Source organism: Lepidochelys kempii, chromosome 1 (assembly GCF_965140265.1).
Source record: "Lepidochelys kempii isolate rLepKem1 chromosome 1, rLepKem1.hap2, whole genome shotgun sequence".
NCBI classification, from domain to species: Eukaryota; Metazoa; Chordata; order Testudines; family Cheloniidae; genus Lepidochelys; species Lepidochelys kempii.
In genome coordinates, this window is record NC_133256.1 from 51311004 (window position 1) to 51331481 (window position 20478).

General features: G+C 37.1%; 1 protein-coding gene across 19 annotated transcripts in view; it reads right to left on the bottom strand.

The window, feature by feature from the left end:
• SUPT20H (SPT20 homolog, SAGA complex component) overlaps positions 1-20478 on the bottom strand; it is a 63779-nt gene that overhangs the window by 18885 nt on the left and 24416 nt on the right. For 14 of the 19 annotated variants that reach the window (XR_012158690.1, XR_012158689.1, XM_073342183.1 and 11 more), the window contains 12 exons: positions 16716-16845; positions 11982-12085; positions 11183-11299; positions 10944-10997; positions 9885-10024; positions 8062-8218; positions 7901-7957; positions 7427-7498; positions 5918-6075; positions 3701-3733; positions 2330-2447; positions 88-196 (listed from right to left, as the gene is read on the bottom strand). Coding sequence is in view for 17 of the 19 variants with exons in the window: in XM_073342183.1 (XP_073198284.1) it covers positions 88-196; positions 2330-2447; positions 3701-3733; positions 5918-6075; positions 7427-7498; positions 7901-7957; positions 8062-8218; positions 9885-10024; positions 10944-10997; positions 11183-11299; positions 11982-12085; positions 16716-16845 (1249 nt within the window). In the remaining 2 variants the exon portion in view is untranslated. The remainder of the gene's footprint in view (positions 1-87; positions 197-2329; positions 2448-3700; positions 3734-5917; positions 6076-7426; positions 7499-7900; positions 7958-8061; positions 8219-9884; positions 10025-10943; positions 10998-11182; positions 11300-11981; positions 12086-16715; positions 16846-20478) is intronic. The other 5 variants (XM_073342316.1, XM_073342298.1, XM_073342289.1 and 2 more) reach the window with 2 other exon arrangements.

Sequence of the window (20478 nt, forward strand, 5' to 3'; positions counted from 1 at the left end):
TATTACATTAAGTAGTGAAACCTCACACTTAAAAATAAGGGATACAGACAGGAGGAGGGAGAGGAAAAAAAGCTAAAAAGTATTTACCTGAAGAACTACTTCCTGAACTTGAAGGTAGTTTGATAGGAGGAGGTCGATGTTTTACACCTTTCCCCAATACTGAAGACTGCACGGACCCAGATAGACTCTCTGGCTGCTAAGAAGAAACAGAAATTAAAGATATATTAGCTCAATCTGAGATCACATTATACATGTTAGAAATAAGTAACTATTAAATTAAAGCATTTCTAGTAGAATTCTAAAGTAAAGCAATTTTCAGGAAGTGGTCTCCCTTTGTGGGAGACATTAGAAACACAATCTGTGATCCTTTTCAGATGCAGCTTTTGCCAAGAGAGGCCTCCAAACTAGTGGCAAAGTTAAAATAAAACAAACAATGGGAATTATATTGCTTCATTCCCTGTCCTGAATTCATTGCTAATGACATCCCAGGAGTAGAAGAATGACAGACACACTCTTGAAAGAAAGGAAAACTTAGTCTTACAGATAAATTTGTCTGTCAATCCTGATCCACTTGGGATTCACGGTACAGAACCAGAGTATGGGAACATGAATATAAATACTTGGGTGAAATCCTGGCTCCCCTGAAATTGATGGGTGTTTTGCCATAATTGCACCATTATATTTAGAATGAAGGTGTTCTGCTTTTTGTTTCACCAGTTATGAACAGAATTTTTTAAGATGAATTAATAAAGTTCAAGTATTGCCTTACAGCTATTCAAATGTGTAGGCCTGAATTACAAATGGCAGGCTACAAAGAAGTTGGCTGTAATTGCCTCTAAATCCATGCAACTACTAGTTCAGATTGTCAGACAATCTGTTTCAGGGAAAATAAATTTACAGGTAAATGCCAAATATTTAATTTACATGCATGGAGCATAAATTCAGAATAGAAGAAGTATTATAAACATAGTGTCTGTTCTTTCAGGTTCAGGGAGATGACAGAACACACAGAAGACAATATCAGGTATACAACTTCAAAAACTCAATTTATTATTTGCATATTTATTTTTATTATTCTTAATAAAATTAGTGCTTGATATTTTCCCTCCTTGTCAAAGGAGTCAAAAGACTGACAGAGGAAATTAAGTCAGCCTTCTTCAGTGCCCTAGAAAAAACACCTAGTTAACTTTAACAATAAAATTAACCACATCACTAAAAAAATTTAGAAGAGTAATTTCAAAAGATTTTTAGCTGAATTATGGTTCCTTTGAAGTTCTTTTCAAGTTGGGCACACATGCTAAGAGCTGATGCTTAGCTCTTCCTTTTTACAGAGTATACAATTCTGTGGTCTTTAATGGCTCTGAAAAGCAAACAGACACCATTCTCCTTTTATGTGCTTCTATTTTTTTCTTTAAAAATTCTTTAAGTTCCCGTTGATGATAAAAATAAAAACTAAGTCTTTAGGGTTACTTTTTCAAACTCCTTTTTTCACTATTCAAGATAACTGCTTAACCACCCATAGAGGATTATATAGTCAAAAAAGAAGGTGATCCACTGCTTCCTTGCTATGACTCTGCTGACTCCAGCAGAACTTAGTTCATGGCTAACAAACTGGACAGCTTTATTTATCTATTTAAAAAGAAGGGATGCTATAGGGCAGAACACAGATAGCCAGGAGGAAAGGAGCAGCAAAGCAGAAATGCTAGCTGAGGTCAAAAAAGAACTAGAGTAGTGGGATCAATCTAAAATACTCAGCAGAGAAAACAAAACACATAGCCTGATGGGTCCATCAGCACCAAACTTTCAGCCATGGGAATTCCTGCCAGACATGTACAGAGGAATACACCCCTAAGAGCATGTATCCCTTAGAAGGATGTTGTCATTTTGAAATCTAATAAAAAAAAACAACTCCAAACCATTTTTATGAAGAGTTAACAGTTCAGGTACTACGCCTGCCTCCAAGTTCCCTTGCCAATTTTTAGATTGGCTTTAGAACTGTATTTTCCTGTCTTTAAAAATGCTTTTCTCTGCTCTGCTGCTGTATAAAAGACCTACATAAACTGAGAAAATAGAAAATAGCAATAGGACTATAGCAAAACACAGACACTGACTTTACACAGCATTATCAAAGACACAAAACTAAAAAAAAAAAAAAAAAAAAAAGAAAATCTGAGAAAAACATTTTTCTCTAATTTCTTCCATTACAGACTTGTAACAATAATAGATTTAAAAACTTCAGACAGATGTTTGCCCTTTGAGTCCCGTTAGGGAACTGTAAGTACTCAATAAGCAATTGTAAATGTAAGAAAGAAACATTTAGCAAACTCACTTCCATTTCCTTCCCTGGAGAAAGATGACTTAGGTTGACTGATCCACCTGAATTATGAACCATTTTCACTGGACATTTAGCTTCACTTTGAACCAGTTCCTGGTATTGGTTCACTACCCTGAAATACACCACTAAAGACTTCAGCACAAGATTTGAAAAAGCATTAACAATTTTGCACTATTTTTAACATTATACTGTTTGTTCGAGCTGTAGATTAACTTGATTATATTCTAAATTTTCTTTGCCTACTTACTACTGTTTCACTTTTCTGAAATGCAAACTGCAAGCACATAGATAAAATGGTTTGAATTGTGATTCAGATTTACTTTCAACATCAGTAAATTGATCTGCAACATAACAACATTGTATAGAAATATAGACTCCCTTACAGAGACAGCTGATGCCACAATATTTACATTTTTTCTATCAATTTGAAGAATAAAATATCCACTTGTGTAAAGCAGTGCTTCTCAACCCATGGGCTGCAATCCCCAGTAAGGTCATCAAAGGCAATCAGGGCTGTTGCAAGGCCCTGAAAATCCCATTACACTCTAAAGCAAAGAAAATTTCTCCACAGAACTGCCATGACACCTTTATCCCTCAAAGTCAAGTATTCGGTCAGCCTCTTGAAACACAAATAAATTATATAGGCTTAGCATTGTTACATTTTTCACTCCTACTTTTACCATAAATGTAAGGGAGTTGTGAAATTTTTTGACTTTGAATTAGGGGTTGCCAACCAGAAAAGGTTGAGAAACATTAGTCTGGAGAAATCCACTGAGTATGGGAGAAGTCTACTTTATGTTTTATAATAAACCACAGCAGATAACCGTAAATCTCTTATAGCTAAAATATACTAGGGGGACTATTTTTCCTCTTGCTGTAGGAGTGATGGAATACTTCTCACAATGCTATATCAATATTGCCTCAATAAAAAATATTCAACTGATTTCTAGAAGAAGTTTTACACTACAGTTAAAGTTCAAAAGAACAACTCTCTTTAAAGATATACTTGATAGCAAATTTATTTGTACAAAGTCTCAGGGCCAAATTCTTCTCTTGAATGCTCTCACCAGGCTACCACGGGAGGGTGCATCCAAAGGCATAGTATGGCCTTCAGAATTTAACAGAAAATGGGACAAGGTATGTGTAGTTATTCTCTTTCCCCAACCCTCCCCACAAATGTAAAGTGCAAGAGATGCTACGTTTTTAGTCTGGTTGCAGATCTTGACTGTTTCTATTTAATATCCATGTCACATGCCATTACTTCCATGCCACATGCCATTACTTCCATGCTAATGAAAGTAAGGTACATTATGGCTGAAAGGGACAAACCCGGGCTGTAACAAGAGAAAGATATGAACTACTTACCTTTCAGCATCAGTCTTGGAGCCAATAAGGAACCTAAAATGTAAAACATAAAACAATGTAGTTACTATTTTTGGAATTCAAGAGCTTTCCTCAAAGATCACAACTCTGAAAAACAGCAAAGAAACCACTCTCTTTTGGAATGGGATGCACTGCTGCCAGCTAATTGATGAGAACAGTTAACACTTAAATCTTACTTGGTGGGCTGGAGACTACTGAAAGTATAAAACACTAACCCTGATTCATAATCACTAATACAATATATTTAGAGGGACAGAATTAAGGTTGACAAGGATTTGAGGGTTTTATTGTAATACCATCCCTTTAAGAGTGAATCTACACCGATGTAAAAGACAAAATAATACCAGTTTTATATACCTAAAAACAGGAAGTGGCAGTTTGCTGTATATTCTATACTGTTAAAAGTAGCATTGCATATTGTTTGTATTAAGCACCATGGCATTATATATTTGGTTTACATTTGTAAAGAAATGTAACATATATATGTTCTCATATAAGGAAAAAATGTAAGAGCTCTAGCAATTAGCTATTCATATTACTAAAAAAGAAGGATTCAGTTTGAAGTAAATATATTTTAAAAATAGAATATATGAAATCTGTTTCACTAATATCATTTTAATGTAATGCCCATATCCCTTAAAGGAAGTTTTTTGGTCCAATTCAGACCAATTTAGGAAATTATCATGGAAATTATAACCAATATAAGTCAAGGATTACAGATCTCCCAGGCTTTTCCCAGTAATCTACTATTTTTTTCTCTCTTTGTACAGTTCTCCTGGGACATATGACCAATCTATTGCTTTTTCTGGTTAATGCAGATTCATGGTATGGAAGAGATTTCAGATGCAATGAGAGTGTGATTTGGGTGTATGTCAAGAAACACCAAAGCACTAAAATGTTAAAAGAAATGTTTAGTTTTCCTGATTTCTCTCATTATTTATCTTTCCCAATCATGCTTTCTCACAAGATGTAGCTCTAAATAAATATTTCTTGTTTGTTATTCACATTCACATTTTACTGAAAATTTTATTTCATTCCATTCAGATTTGAAATTTGCAATGAGAATTGTTAGGGTTACTTCAGAATTATTCATGTTGTTTCCATGGATTCAAAAAGCAAACTACTTTCCAGGAAAATAAGGGGAATACATTTTTTGGATCCCTGACTTTTGAGGCTGGAATTTTCAAATGGAGCCAAAGAGATTTAGGGAACCAAATCCCAATAAGTTCTTAACATTGTGCATCAGGACTGGTATTTTCAAGGAGCCAATTTCAATCAAAAACTCCCTTAGGTGCCTTTGAAAATCCCAGTTCCAGTGCACAACTTTAGTGACTTTCTAAGATTAGTATAGAGCTCTAGAAAATAAACAGGCAAAGATGGAGACAAGGGTTAAAAATAACTAAAACTTGGCAGTATGAAATGGTTAAAATTAAAAAGTAATGGAGAAGGATTAAACACTAGGTAACAATACAAAATAGTAGCAGTTAACAAAACCTGATCATGCTAGCTGCTTTGTGCAAGTGGACAGACCCTTACATCCCATTGAAATCAATGGAAGTCTGTGCAGGTGCAAGGGCCAAGTATCCAGAGCACCTTGCAAGAATGGGGCATAAAATAAGAACTAACAACGGGCAGGTAAAGGGATAGCTGTAGCCAGCTATATATAGTCAATATATTTTAAAACAGAATTAAGAACATATGTACCAGTCATCATCCTTGTTTGTGCTGCATTCCTACCCCCCCACTCTTTGTTTTTTTGTCTTTTTAGATTGTAAACTCTTTGGATAAAGGACTGTGTCCCTTCCTATATGTTTGTACAGTGCCAGACACATTTTCAGCACTATCATAATATAAGTACTGAAAATGGGAACATCATTGGAAATGTGTCATGGAAATTCTACAATTGTTCCTCCAAATTGAAATTTTGTTCCAATATAACTTTAATGTGGAAAGATACGAGATTCTTGTGATTGTATCTGAATTTATGCATTATACAATTTACTACTTTTCTTTTTAAGATGACATTCGCACATGTGGGTAAGATATTTTTAAATTTCTGAAATGAAATCCTTTAACCACATTTTTAGTTTTCTAGTGTAATTAGGTACACATTTGTCATTATGATCTAAGCAGGTAAATACGTCTGTTTTTTCCTCAATTTTCATAGAATAGACCTTTTTAAATATACGTGCTACTTACTGTGATGGAGTTACTGGGCTGTCATTCTCCTCACTGCCTTTGAACGTCTGTATTTTACCATAGTACAGCGGATTACCAAGGGACTGAAAAATGGTCAGTTTTGTTTTCTGAAGTTGATTACCAACTTCACATTCAAACACATAATCATCTCTTATCTCCTAAAAGACAGAACGACATTATACATAGAATCTTTTCAAAAACAAGTTAACAGAAAAGGCTGATCAATATATGTCAGAAATCTACAAAATACAAATTGCAAGTAACACAATCTAGTAGTCCCTAAATATCACTTTGCTCAGCAGGAATGAAAAATGATTTCCACAAAAAATTCTCTAATAGGATGGGAGAGATAAATAAGTTACTTAAAAAACAAGAAATACAGAGAACCCGTAACTATTTATGATAGATACTGGAAGTGCAGACAGAAGAAACACATCTAAAAGTAGACACACAAGATGGGTGAGGGAATATCTTTTATTGGACCAACTGTAAATGGTATTATCTCAGCCACCTTGTCTCTCTGATATCCAGGGGCCAATACAGCTACAACACTGCAAATATCTAAAAGTAGTTATATATACAACACAGAACTATGGTTGAATAGGATGCCATAGGGATGAAAATTAGGTACTACAAGAAAAGCATACAACCAAGATGGTAGATTTTGGTAACATGAAGTAACCTGCAAGGACAAAGAGATGGATGCTGAAGATAAAGTGGACACAGTATGTTGGTGGTTCCATTATGAAGAGTCCATAAACTGATTTCTAATTAACTTAAGCATTTTCTTATGTATTGGATCATGCAATTTACAGCTGATCTATAGGTTTCACTGGGACAGTGGAGAAAAAAACCTGTAGAGCTTTCTGCCTAAAACAGACCTATGTACTAACGTGCTACAGGGGTTAGACTAGATGACCCTTGTGGTCCCTTCTAACCCTATGATTCTATGACCTCCCTTCCAGAATCTACTGCAAGAGTTATTACTGTAAAGGCAGCTCTTCTGATTCACCCATTACATGAGGATTAGAAACAAAACAAAGGTGTGTTGAAAGCAAGAAACATTGCTTCCTGTAAATTATTACATTTTTGTTACTACAGTAATGGCAGCAGCTTCCCACAGTGTCCTGCTATTATACAGGGAAATTAAGAGTACTTTGGCTAGCTGATTATTGCAATGTGGGTAGGCAGTGTTGGCAAAGCAAAAATTCCATTGCATCATGCTCACACTACAAAACTGAGGTTAAGGACCAGAATTTAAGAGTAAATTATTTTTTACTATTTTGTGTGCCAATGAGTAATAAATTATAGTTATTCTTTTAGCTTTGATAATCAACCCAATGCACCAGTGTGTGAAATTACACTTCCCCGTGACAATCTCCCTTCCAAATTTTTATAGAAGACTAGATTATAGAAAAAAATATATTATGCTCTCATTTCCATTTTGTTGAAAGAAGCAGCATCTTAACTAGAGGGAGAAAAGGTGGGCCAAAAGTCTAAATTACTCACATGTGCTGGCCAGACAGTAGGTTGAGAGTCATCAGGTTTGACAGATTTTTCCACTTTGGCATATTTTTCCACCTTAAAAGAAAAAGCAGAAATCAGAATATAATGCATTTGAAACAAGTGTAGAGAAGAGCCTTAATGATTTCATACTTCTGTTACTTTGCTCTAATGTTTTCATTGAGGAATTCTCATAATCTTTAAATAGATTTAGCAGAGCTTTATTTAGCTGTAAAAAATCTATTGGCTAAGAGTGTGGCTCACATTGTGGGATGAGTGTGGAATCCCGTCACACTGAGAGTGAATCAATTGCATTCTAGCAGCTGTTCCTAAAGGCATTGTGCCCAAGCCCAGCACAATGTCCCAAAGAAGGCCATCATTGCTCACTGCTTTATCATTTATCTTCCTGCTTGATACACAAAATGTTGAATAAGTGAAATTTTTACTGACCCAAATGTGATTAGAAACAATTGAACTTACATCAACTTCAGAAGGTGCAGACAAGTAGCAAGGGTTCTGTTTCCACATATCTACACACTGAGAGGTGGGGAAAAAGTACAAAATAATGTGAGCATCTGTATACTAATGATTAACAATAAATAAATAAAAATGTTCGCCCATCTAACTTGCAATGTACTTACATTTCCAGCTTTAGAAATTTTGAGGTCGTACTGCTGGGCCCCTTTCCTTTCCTTTCTTTTCTGTAAGTAGTCAAGTAGTCTGAGTTGAGGTGGAGTTGGATAATGTGCCACATCCTGCTGCCGATTCAGAGATGACCTGGAGTATCTCTTGAAACACCTATGGAATATTGAGAAGTGTGCTTGTAAAACAACAGACTGAAACATGCTACACAGGAAAAAGCTAGTCACGTAACGAAAAGATGTCCTGTGCAATATGCTGTTTAAATTGTCATCTTTTATGCTGTTGCATAACACATAACTGTGATCCATCTACTTTTAAACATGTTATTGTTCTTATGAGCCTCAAGGTCAAAACATTTGTAGCAAATATTCTTGGAATAAAAATTATGATGGAAGAATTTTGTGAATTTTGACAGCAGTTAAAATATTACAGAAAACTGAATATTGTTCAGATTTATTTCATCTTGCCAAACCTTTGTGCAAAACCTACAAAAAGTTAAATTACATTAAAATATAAGACAGCGCTGCCACTCTCTCCAGCCCAGACAGGATCCTTAGCTATGTTAGTATTATACCGTACACTTGTAGTCATGAAGGCTTCTAATACAATCACACTGAAGCTAGCATATTAATTGATTTAGCTAATCTCTGCACACCTGAGCACCTAATATCCATTTTGACACCTACTTTGTTAATTCTAGCAGATCATTTATATATTTTACATGTTACTGAGCATACATTATATCTATCTATCTATCTATCTTAGTAAAATAACTGTGAACCATTTCAGGCTACTGTAAAATAGTTGTGAACACACAACCATACACAAAAATGAAGCTATTCTAACAGATTGTATAGTCGTTTGGAGCCACACTGCTCTTAAAATCATTCAGACACTAATCCTCGAAACAATGATATACATGCTTAACTTTAAGCACATGAACAGTTCCACTGGCTATTTAAAATTCAGCTTGTGCATAAATGTTTACAGGATCGAAACCTTCTGCATGACACTGATGCTCTAAATTTGTTGCCCATTTAAGCAATAGAAAATCAAATTAATTGTGCTGGATTTTATCCTGTTATGTAGTTGAATATTTTTTCTAGTTTATAAATTAAAGTCAGGTCATGAAAATAAGATCCCATGTTCATAAAATAAAACCTGTGAAATATTATCCTGGTGAACCATAGACTTTAATTCATTTTTTGCAAAGAAGTACAAGGAAGGTTTAAGATGAAACATTTTTAACACCATATACTCATATTTAACATTGTTCACAGCCGCCATCTGCCTCAGCTCACATTTTGATTATAAGCCATGGCAAAAATATGGACATGACCATAAGAGAGCAATACAATTTGGTATTCATTCAGTATGGCATTGTAAGAAAATAATCCATGTGCATATATTATATATATACACACATTACATATACACTTAATATATTACCAGCTGCAATTTAGTATAATCCATGGCTTAATAGGCCTTAGAGTATTTCCTATTTGGAAGAGATTGCAAAAGCATTACACAGAACAAGTACTTAATAAGATTCAGATTACAAGTAATAACTGATACTGTTATAAGACAAACTTTTGACTTTCCTTAAAAATATTTTTTCCAAGAGTCCTTCTTAAAACTTTAATGTATTAAAAATAAAATAAAAATTTCCAAAGAGTTTCAAAGCTTGTCTAATTTAAATTTTAGTCACTGGTCATGAACATACATGTTAGTGCATGATTTTTCTTATTTTTTTCTTTAAAGTGATCTGTAAAATTCTAAACAGGTTTATATATGTCCTGACATATCACAGACTAATTATTACCGTTTCATTGGGCGAGTGTTCATCTTCTGCTTGTTATAGAGGAGTCTGTTTGCTGTGCAGGTTACTGCTATTGAAGGATCAAGACACAAAGGCTCTGCTGTAGCCAAGATAAGTTGGCTCTCAAGTAGAAGTTTGTCTTCCTATAATATATGCAAATGTTAATTATGTAAAAAACGTGGAAGTTTTGTATATCTATACAGGCTTTTATTTCATGCTAATCATCATGGTATCTGACTGTGTGTATACATATGCACGCACATGCACGCACAATTTCATAACTTTGTTTTGGATTGTTAACTCAGGAAAATATAATATTTATTGTTTAGGAATCATGAAATCATTATGCTCTATTGTAGGTTGAGGAACTTCTAGATTTTTTTTACAGAAAAAAAGGACAAATACTGAGAAGTAAATGTTTTTACACATACACACACACACACATTACAAGCAACAAGCAAATCAGCAGTCTGTTTGTCAATGATGTATCTTGATGAGGAGGCAGAGTTTCTATTTTATCACAACTGATATATATGAGACAACAGATACTGGTTGTGGCAAAGAACTTGAATATGCCTGTGCTTCTCTGCGGATGTATTTTGCCACTAGTAACTTCTGTTGTATTAAACCAACTAGAATTGCATAATCCTAGTTTCACTCTGCTATCACTACCAGTGGGAAGGTGCTTCTACACAGGAGAATAGTATAGTGTTATAGAGTCCTTCTTCATATGCCAACCTGGGCCTACATGATGAAGATGATGGAGGGTGAGGAGGGTAGACTAGTTAGACTATCTCTAATTTTGTCATCCTATATAATCAAAGATTAAGTGCTAAGCATCTTCAACACATATTGTCTTCTGTGTGAGTTGAGGGTGCTCAGCATCTCGCAAGATCGGACTGCTAGTGAGCTAATTTGGCACGTCTCTAGATCATTAAACAGACTCTCAATCACCCTAAAATAACCCAAAGGTCTGTACAATGTCAGTTTAATATAATTAGCAAAACTGCTTTGTTCCATCCTTTATATCATTGTAAGGTTTAAATTTACATGGAAACTCACCTGTGTCCATTTGTGGTTGTCACTTGTTAGAGAATGCACATCACAAACTAAAGTCTGGAAAAATAGGCAAATTTTTGGTTACTTTTCAAATAAATATGATTGTAATATATTTGTATATAAATTATATAAAATATTTAAAAGTGATGGCTAATTTCTATTATGACATTTATCTTAAAGAGTGAGAAAAGGGGGATCCCACTCAGGGTAGTTTAAACCATTTAATTTGATGTACCTCTTACCTGCATTGTTGGACGCAGAAGAACATGCTTGCTTTGGTATGTTGGAGATTTCATGTTACCAGACTGCCTGTAGTCACGTATTTCTGCTATGACACACCCACAATGAAAAATATTAACCTGTTTGAAACAAACAAAAATATTTCTCTAAATATATATATTATATAATTATCTCAGGACCCACCATTGTAATTTATTCTTTTGGCCACTCATGCAATGCTCTTATAGCTCATTGTGAACTCCTGTTATGTTTTCACTCTGTAAATATATATACCCCATCCAGACATAAAACCAAATTCATCCCCAGCACAGGATGGTGTCATTTCCGCCGAGGTCAGTGGGAGTTGTACAGTTGTTTCTGCTTGCATAATGTGGTCCTTGGTGCTGTGCTTATTATTACGATGGCTAAACCAGTAAAGAGTTCTAAACCACTAGGCATTGTCAAGTGTAGTGATCCTTAGTACACACCCAGACAGGTCCAACACCCAAGCTCCAAAAGAGCATATTAACATTAAGACAGAAAACATGACTACCTACATTTATGAAATTCCAATCTCAAACATTTCACTACAGTGCACTTTTCTGGTGCATAACAGCCACAGGGGTTTGTCATGTTAGACTAAACCATGGCAAAAAATGTGCATGAATTCATTTGTTTTGGATGCTAACAAGGTATTTTATTTTGGACACTAAAAGAATTATGACCCTGATGCTTCAAAATGCTCATTGCTGGTGCACCGAGCCCTTCACCTGATCAGAGACTGATTAAAAGAATAACCCTTCATTGTAAAGACTTTCTTACCTGAGATTTTTCTAAAAGATCCACCAAAATAGGTGGCAGCTCCTCTGCATCCAAATATTCAAGGAGTTCACCTTCCTCATAAGGCAGTCGAATGGTCTCAGAATCTGAATTCAAACAAATAATGCAATGCCTTATCTATTTCTTCCCACTACAGCTTCAGAAGTAAAATGCTAAATATAAACATGTTAAAAAGAAAAAGTGGGGCTGTTGAAAACTATCCCAAATCCCAATGTTCTTTGCATAATATCCATTTTCATGCTTTTGACTATATTTCCAAGCCATTTAATATTGGCTTTATCCAGCTCTCATGGCAGTAAATGGCAAAACTCTTATTTAACTCTATAAGAGCAGAATTTGGCCACCAAATTAGTTCTCTGTAAACCTAAACTACAGGGAGACAGGAAATCTGTCTCTTTCAGTACCAGCAAGTAGAACTAATTCAGCAATAAATGATAGAAACGATTAAAAAACAAACAAAGTAGTGCAAACAACCCTAAAGTATTCATCCCTGATCCTGCAAACACTTATGCACTTGCTTAACTTCAAGTACATAAGTAATCCCATTGGCTTCAATGAGACTACTCACTACTGAAAGTTAAGTATGTACATAAGTGTTTGCAGGATCGAGGGCTACATGTTTCAACAATAACATAGTCCCTATATGGACAAAACTAAATTTCCTGTTTGTTGTAGGAAGTGCAGAATGCTGCTTTCCAAATCTGTCTCACCTGATATTTGCCTTGAACTGGGTGACAGAAGTAACACAATGTATTAAAGAAATTGCTAATTTATTTTTTAAGAAATCACCTAAAAATTGTCTATTCTTTCATCTCAGAAAGGTGATTAAGAAAAAGCAGAAAGCCTACAAGGAGTGGAAGATGGGAGGGATCAGCAAGGAAAGCAACCTTATTGAGGTCAGAACATGTAGGGATAAAGTGAGAAAGGCCAAAAGCCATGTAGAGTTGGACCTTGCAAAGGGAATTACAACCAACAGTAAAAAGTTCTATAGCCATATAAGTAAGAAGAAAACAAAGAAAGAAGTGGGACCGCTAAACACTGAGGATGGAGTGGAGGTGAAAGATAACCTAGGCATGGCCCAATATCTAAACAAATACTTTGTCTCAGTCTTTAATGAGGTTAATGAGGAGGTTAGGGATAATGGTAGGATGACAAATGGGAATGAGGATATGGAGGTAGATATTACCACATACGAGGTAACAGCGTAATGGGACTAAATCGGGGGGCCCAGATAATCTTCATCCAAGAATATTAAAGGAACTGGCACATGAAATTGCGAGCCCATTAGCAAGAATTTTTAATGAATCTGTAAACTCATATGTTTACAGATTGTACCATATGACTGGAGAATTGCTAACATAGTTCCTAGTTTTAAGAAAGGGAAAAAAAGTGATCCGGGTAACTACAGGCCTGTTAGTTTGACATCTGTAGTATGCAAGGTCTTGGAAAAATTTTGAAGGAGAAAGTAGTTAAGGACATTGAGGTCAACGATAATTGGGACAAAATACAACATGGTTTTACAAAAGGTAGATCGTGCCAAACCAACCTGATTTCCTTCTTTGAGAAGGTAACACATTTTTTAGACAAAGGAAATGCAGTAGATCTAATTTACCTCAGTTTCAGTAAGGCATTTGATATGGTTCCACATGGGGAATTATTAGCGAAATTGGAAAAGATGGGGATCAATATGAAAACTGAAAGGTGGACAATGAACTGGTTAAAGGGGAGACTACAGTGGGTCATACTGAAAGGTGAACTGTCAGGCTGGAAGGAGGTTACTAGAGGAGTTCCTCAGGGATCGGTTTTGGGACCAATCTTATTTAATCGTTTTATTACTGACCTTGGCACAAAAAGTGGGAATGTGCTAATAAAGTCTGCAGATGACACAAAGCTGGGAGGTATTGCCAATACAGAGAAAGACTGGGATATCATACAGGAAGATCTGGATGACCTTGTAAACTGGAGTAATACTAATAGGATGAAATTTAAGAGTGAAAAGTGCAAGGTCATGCATTTAGGGATTAATAACAAGAATTTTTGTTATAAGCTGGGGACGCATCACTTGGAAGTAACAGAGGAGGAGAAAGACCTCAGAGTATTGTTGGCTCACAGGATGACTATGAGCCGCCAATGTGATATGGCCGTGAAAAAAACTAATGCAGTCTTGAGATGCATCAGGCAAGGTATTTCCAGTAGAGATAAGGAGGTGTTAGTACCGTTATACAAGGCACTGGGGAGACCTCATCTGGAATACTGTGTGCAGTTCTGGTCTCCCATGTTTAAGAAAGATGAATTTAAACTGGAACAGGTACAGAGAAGGACTACTAGGATGATCCGAGGAATGGAAAATCTGTCTTATGAAAGGAGACTCAAAGAGCTTGGCTTGTTTAGCCTAACCAAAAGAAGGCTGAGGGGAGATAGGATTGCTCTCTATAAATATATCAGAGGGATAAATACCAGGGAGGGAGAGAAATTATTTAAGCTCAGTACCAATGTGGACACAAGAACAAATGGATATAAACTGGCCATCAGGAAGTATAGACTTGAAATTAGATGAAGGTTTCTAACCATCAGAGGAGTGAAGTTCTGGAACAGCCTTCCATGGGGAGCAGTGGGGGAAAAAGACATATCTGGCTTCAGGACTAAGCTTGATAAGTTTATGGAGGGGATGGTATGATGGGATAGCCTAATTTTGGCAATTAACTGATCTTTGACTATTAGCTGTAAATATGCCCAATGGCCTGTGATGTGATGTTAGATGGAGTGGGATCTGAGTTACTACAGAGAATTCTTTCCTGGGTGTCTGGCTGGTGAGTCTTGCCGACATGCTCAGGGTTTAGCTGATCGCCATATTTGGGGTGGGGAAGGAATTTGCCTCCAGGGCACATTGGCAGAGGCCCTGGGGGTTTTTCGCCTTCCTCTGCAGATTGGGGCACGGGTCACTTGCTGGAGGATTCTCTTCACCTTGAAGTCTTTAAACCATGATTTGAGGACTTCAGTAGCTCAGACATAGGTTAGGGGTTTGTTACAGGAGTGGGTGGGTGAGATTCTGTGGCCTGCATTGTGTAGGAGGTCAGACTAGACAATCATAATGGTCCCTTCTGACCTTAAAGTCTATGATTCTATGATTATATTTTACTGTAGAAATTTTTATTTAAATATCTTGTTTTCCCAAAGGATGCTCTACAATATGATTAATATTCCGAAGTTCCTGTTCCTGGCTAAAAGGTACAAAACAGTTTTTATTAGGCTTATATTTTCAGAAGTGACTAGTGATTTTGGGTACCTGAGTTTTACCTGATAAAACCTAAAAGGGCTTGATTGTCATGAAATGTTGAGAGCCACCCCTTTGAAAATCAGGACATTTTAGGTGTCTCAAATTGGGCACATAAAATCACTAGTCACTTTTGAAAACGTTCCTCCTTAATTATAAACACAGTTGATAGTACCACCTACAATTAAGGTTACCTGACATTTCCCATTTTAAGACCCTCTTTTTAGCTGCGTATAATTTTACCAAATTGAACCACATGGGCTGAAATTTCCTATGTTTTGTGTCTGCTTAAGGCTGAATTTTCCTCGAAAGTTTTTTTTTTTTTTTTAAATGGCTCAGTGAGATTAGGGAAAAAATGAGATTAAGGGAAAATCTGTTGTTTTGCCCAGGTTAAAAAAAAATTCTTATAACTGTTTCGCTGAGAATCTCTAGTGCCTCTGTGCTTTGGAGCAGGGACTTGAAGTTTGGCAGGAGCATTGCTTTTTGCTGTTCCCCTGGAAAAGTTCCCAAATTTGGCTAAGTTATAAAACTTTGAAAAAAAATTAAGTTCACACATACTTAGCAGAGACTTAGTAAAAGTTGGCAGCTAAATGCTCTGAAGAGTCCATCTTGACTGGGCCTGTTCCAGCCCAGGGCTACATGAGCTGAGAAGATCTTCCCCTGCCATTGCTGCACCCAGCTGCAGTGGGCCATCACAGCACCCAGCACAGAACAGAGAGCAGGACAACTGTCTTTCCAGTTCCCCCAATGCTCGCCCAGCTGGGATTCAGGCAGCATGTAGGAAGCAACTTAACTTGAGTGCAGAGGGGATGAATTGGACCTGAGTATGTAGGAGTAGTGGAGGGAATAGATGGGACAAGCAACCCAGAGGAGGAAGGAAGATTAGGATGAGGAACACAGAGAGGAAAGTGCCCGAGACGGGATGAGGAGCTGGGGGCAGCAGAGACTGGAACTGCCTGGGCAATGGACCTTGGAGAAGACTAGAACTTGAACAGGGAGAGTGGGCCTGGCTAGGCAAAGAGACTTGGAAAGACTGGGACAAGAAGACTGGCAGGGGATGAAGGACTGGGACAGGCTGGATTTAAGTAGTAGAGGCCAAACACACCTGAAAAGGGATGAATTTGTCTCTGGATAAATAAATGTTGTATACCAAATTAAGGACTATTCAGAGGGCTAAAGCTTGCTAATTTAGAGTTTATTCCTAGGCTCATATGAGCATCATCCATGATCAGGTGTTTGGACATTTTTAGTTCAAGAATAGAATTGTACAGAAGATTGCTTTAGAACAGAATGCTTTGTGGATACAGACTAACACGGCTACCCCTCTGATACTTAGAACAGAAACAAGTACCAAATGCAAGCAGCCAGCATGGCTCATATTGACTAACTAGCATTTGTAAAGCACTTTGAAGATGAAAAGAATTAAACAGCAAGAATATTACCTGATCCATTTTTTCCCCTAAGCATCAGCGAATAACCCTCATTCCCTGGATAGAGGTTCACTACCAGACATGACAAAGTCTCCTGCATAACCAGCTTCTCAAGTAAGTTCACATTTCGCCTCAGCTTCTGCTTTAAAAGTAAAGGGTGCTCATGAAAATAATCAATAAAATCAAGTAATTAATAATATGACATTGTTAACAAAAATAAATAAATCAGAAGGTGAAATTATTAGAGAATGCTGAACATAGTTTACCTTAGTGTCAAGGTATAGATTTAAAGAAGCCAAGTATTTAAACAAACACACAATACGGTACATTCATGAAGTAAAGTAATGCAAACTGCATACCTTTAAAAAAAAAAAAAGATTTGAGAAAAATCACTCAGTTGGCTCTTTTTAATCCTTTTCACTCCTAGGTTCACAGTTAATATGGTTATAATCTAAGAATACCCCCTATGCTATAACCCCATAAACCTACTCTGTATATTTATTTAATAAATTGTAAATTTAACCAAATGGCACTTTTTGACCAAAGAACAAACAGGCCTTCAGAAATTCTTAACAGCAAAAGTTTCCCTCCAGATTTACAGTATGACTATAGAATCTGGAAGCTTTCCTAGTTGCATTGCCTTGCCTAAATTTGCTGAAATCTGGTTCAAGTGCTACAATAACTTTTCACTATTATTCGTAAGGAGGTTCCTGTTCACTAACAACAGTCAAAGATGTGAATGACCTATTTGCCCCTCTTCCCCGCCCTGTGCCCACTACACTTTCAGCTACTCAAAGTCCTTGGCAACAAAAGGGTATTAATTTTTTAAGCCCGAGATTTCTCTTTTTCTCCTTCTATCTTTATTTTATGGTTGAAGGCTAAGGTTGGGTAGAGGTGCTGCTTAAATGAAATGCATCATGAGTCACATCCAGGGAATAAACAAAAGTTTCACCACCATTGTCTTCTCCTACAAGGACCCAACACATCAGATGTGGGAAGACTGGGGGAAAAAACATCAATGTGCTACCACTTTTTCTAGGGGAAATATTTCTGAGGGGAAAGGGAAAACAGATGGAGGAAGGAGTGTTGCTGCTAAGCCAAGAGGCTATTTTATCAGGGCTGCAGGAAGAATGGGGGAAAAACTGTGGATCACATCTTGCCTAGCTCTGGGCTGACTGCCAGGAGCCTTTCCTGTGCCTCTCAAACTCATAAATGGTGGTAACAACTGCATGTTCCCCTATCTAACACACTTGAGAGAGACATGCAGGCAACAACAGAGGAATGGATGAAACAGCATAGTTTCTGCTGCATGGAAAAGAGACAGGGAAGAAACCAGTTAGGGTGACCAGATGTCCTGATTTTATAGGGACTGTCCCCATATTTGGGGCTTTTTCTTACATAGGCTCCTATTATCCCCCACCCCGTGTCCCGATTTTTCACACTTGCTGTCTGGTCACCCTAAAACCAGCTCCTGCCAGCAGTGCAAGGCTAGGCTGCTCAAAAGATAAGACTCTTCCCCTGTGGCACTGGGGACATAACCTGCCAGCAATGCAAACCTTTCCATCTACCAGACTCACATGACACCACAGCTCCAAGTAGGAACAACAGATTGCACATATATTGCTTCCACAGAAGCTCAGTGCTTACAGAATTGGGGATGAGGCTGCTATACCTTCAGCTGAGTTGAGATTCGAATAATAATGTAAGAGCACAACTGTCCTAGTGAAGCAACAAAAAGGTACACTTGGTTTGTGTGCTTGGGAGGAAGAGCCCCAATCTCAGCCCAACCCATTCACCTAGCTCAAGCAATGTTTTCCTTACGTGTAGTGCTTTGTTTAAAAAACAAACAAAACTTCCCACAATCACAAGAACAGCCATATCGGGTCAGGCCCATGGTCCATCTAACCCAGTATCCTGTCTCTGACAGAGGATCAGCCTAGGATTGCTTCCCTTTGGGAGGAATTCTTATCAAATGTTGCTCTTGTTTTCAAGAAAAGGTCTGTTTTCAGTATTGGACAATTATGTTCCTTTCATTCTTGGTAATAGTGTAGCTCAAGATTTCCAGTCACATGACAAGGCATGTTAACTTGAGAGTACTCAAATTCTGCAGGACTAAACTCAGGAACAAAGTCTTTGCTGTTATTTAACAAAGATCAACAGGAAATGAATTTCAGATAATTGGATTTTATAATACTCAGTACCACATAGTGTTTTGTATCTTGTCACAATGATCTAAAGCACTCAAAGAATAAACAAGATCTCCATCTCTGTGTTCAGGGAACAGAATTATGACATTTTCTAATTCTGTTCTGGTGTGTAAATACCATGCAGCAGCGACTCAGTTCATCAAGTGAAAAGCACTATTTTATGCTAAGCATGGGCAAGTGAGTAACTTCATCAACTGATCACTTCTGACAGAATTACTACCTGTAGGCAGAATTAGATACATAATTCACTTCAGAAGTGTATCCAAAGTGTCCCATTAATAATGGAAAACAGGGATCTATATTTTTAAGGGGGGGAGTTGTCCCCGAATTAATGATGAGTACAATTATAATGGTAATTCCATTGTAAATCTAATTTAATTCAGCTAACCACATGCAATTGTATGTGAATGACAAATTAATTTTATTTTTTCCCGATATATTCTTGCGAGTAAGTAGTTGTTCAGTTGCATTTTCTTATCTTTTTCGGCCCGCTGAGGCTAAAATAAGAAGATATTTTTGACATCAGGTTCACATTGTCCATTCTGGATTGAACTCTTTAAATCAACTTTTGAAGCATAAAGTGAGAGTGAGTTTGCAATATGAACTGGTGCTTGTAAGTACAAGATTTCAGAATCAGTTCCAGTAAAAACATCAATTTCTCCATTGAGCTGGCTGCTAGGAATGCTGGCTCAGGACTGGCCGTAGTGGGCCCGCTGGCTGCTGCTAGGATGTATGTGCCAGATTTGGGGGTGATAAGTCCTTTTCTGTTTTCCCCTGCCTATCTCCACTTGGCACTCAGCAAGAGTAGAGAGTAAGAGCTTCATGTTTGGCCCAAGTGTGAGGAGCCAGTTACAAAGCAGCAAGCAAGAGGTAGAGATTGGTTTCTTTTCCCTCCCCTGTCTTTTGCTAGGGCCCAATAACTACTACATACTATAAAGGACAGCTAGCCTTTTTCTGTCTCAAATCAGATCTAGGACAGGGGTTCTCAAACTGGGGGTCTGGACCCCTCAGGGGGTCACAAAGTTATTACATAGGGGATCGCGAGCTGTCAGCCTCTATGCCAAACCGCACTTTGCATCAAGCATTTATAATGGGGTTAAATATATAAAAAAATGTTTTTAATTTATATGGGGGGGGGTCACACTCAGAGACTTTCTATGTTAAAGAGTTCAGAGTAGCAGCCGTGTTAGTTTGTATTCGCAAAAAGAAAAGGCGTATGGTAACACCCATTGTTTCATGTTCTCTATGTATATAAATCTCCCCACTGTATTTTCCACTGAATGCATCCGATGAAGTGAGCTGTAGCTCACGAAAGCTTATGCTCAAATAAATTTGTTAGTCTCTAAGGTGCCACAAGTACTCTTGTTCTTTGTATGTTAAAGAGGTCACCAGTACAAAAGTTTGAGAACTACTGATCTAGGAGAAATGGTGTTTATTTTTCCTATCCCTGTATTTTTGTACGTCTGTATTTCTCCTATCCCTGCCTAACAGTAAAGCATTCAGTCAAGTATTTTATTAGCCCACCGGAACATCACTTGGAGAGAAATAAGATTAATTCCAAGATTATG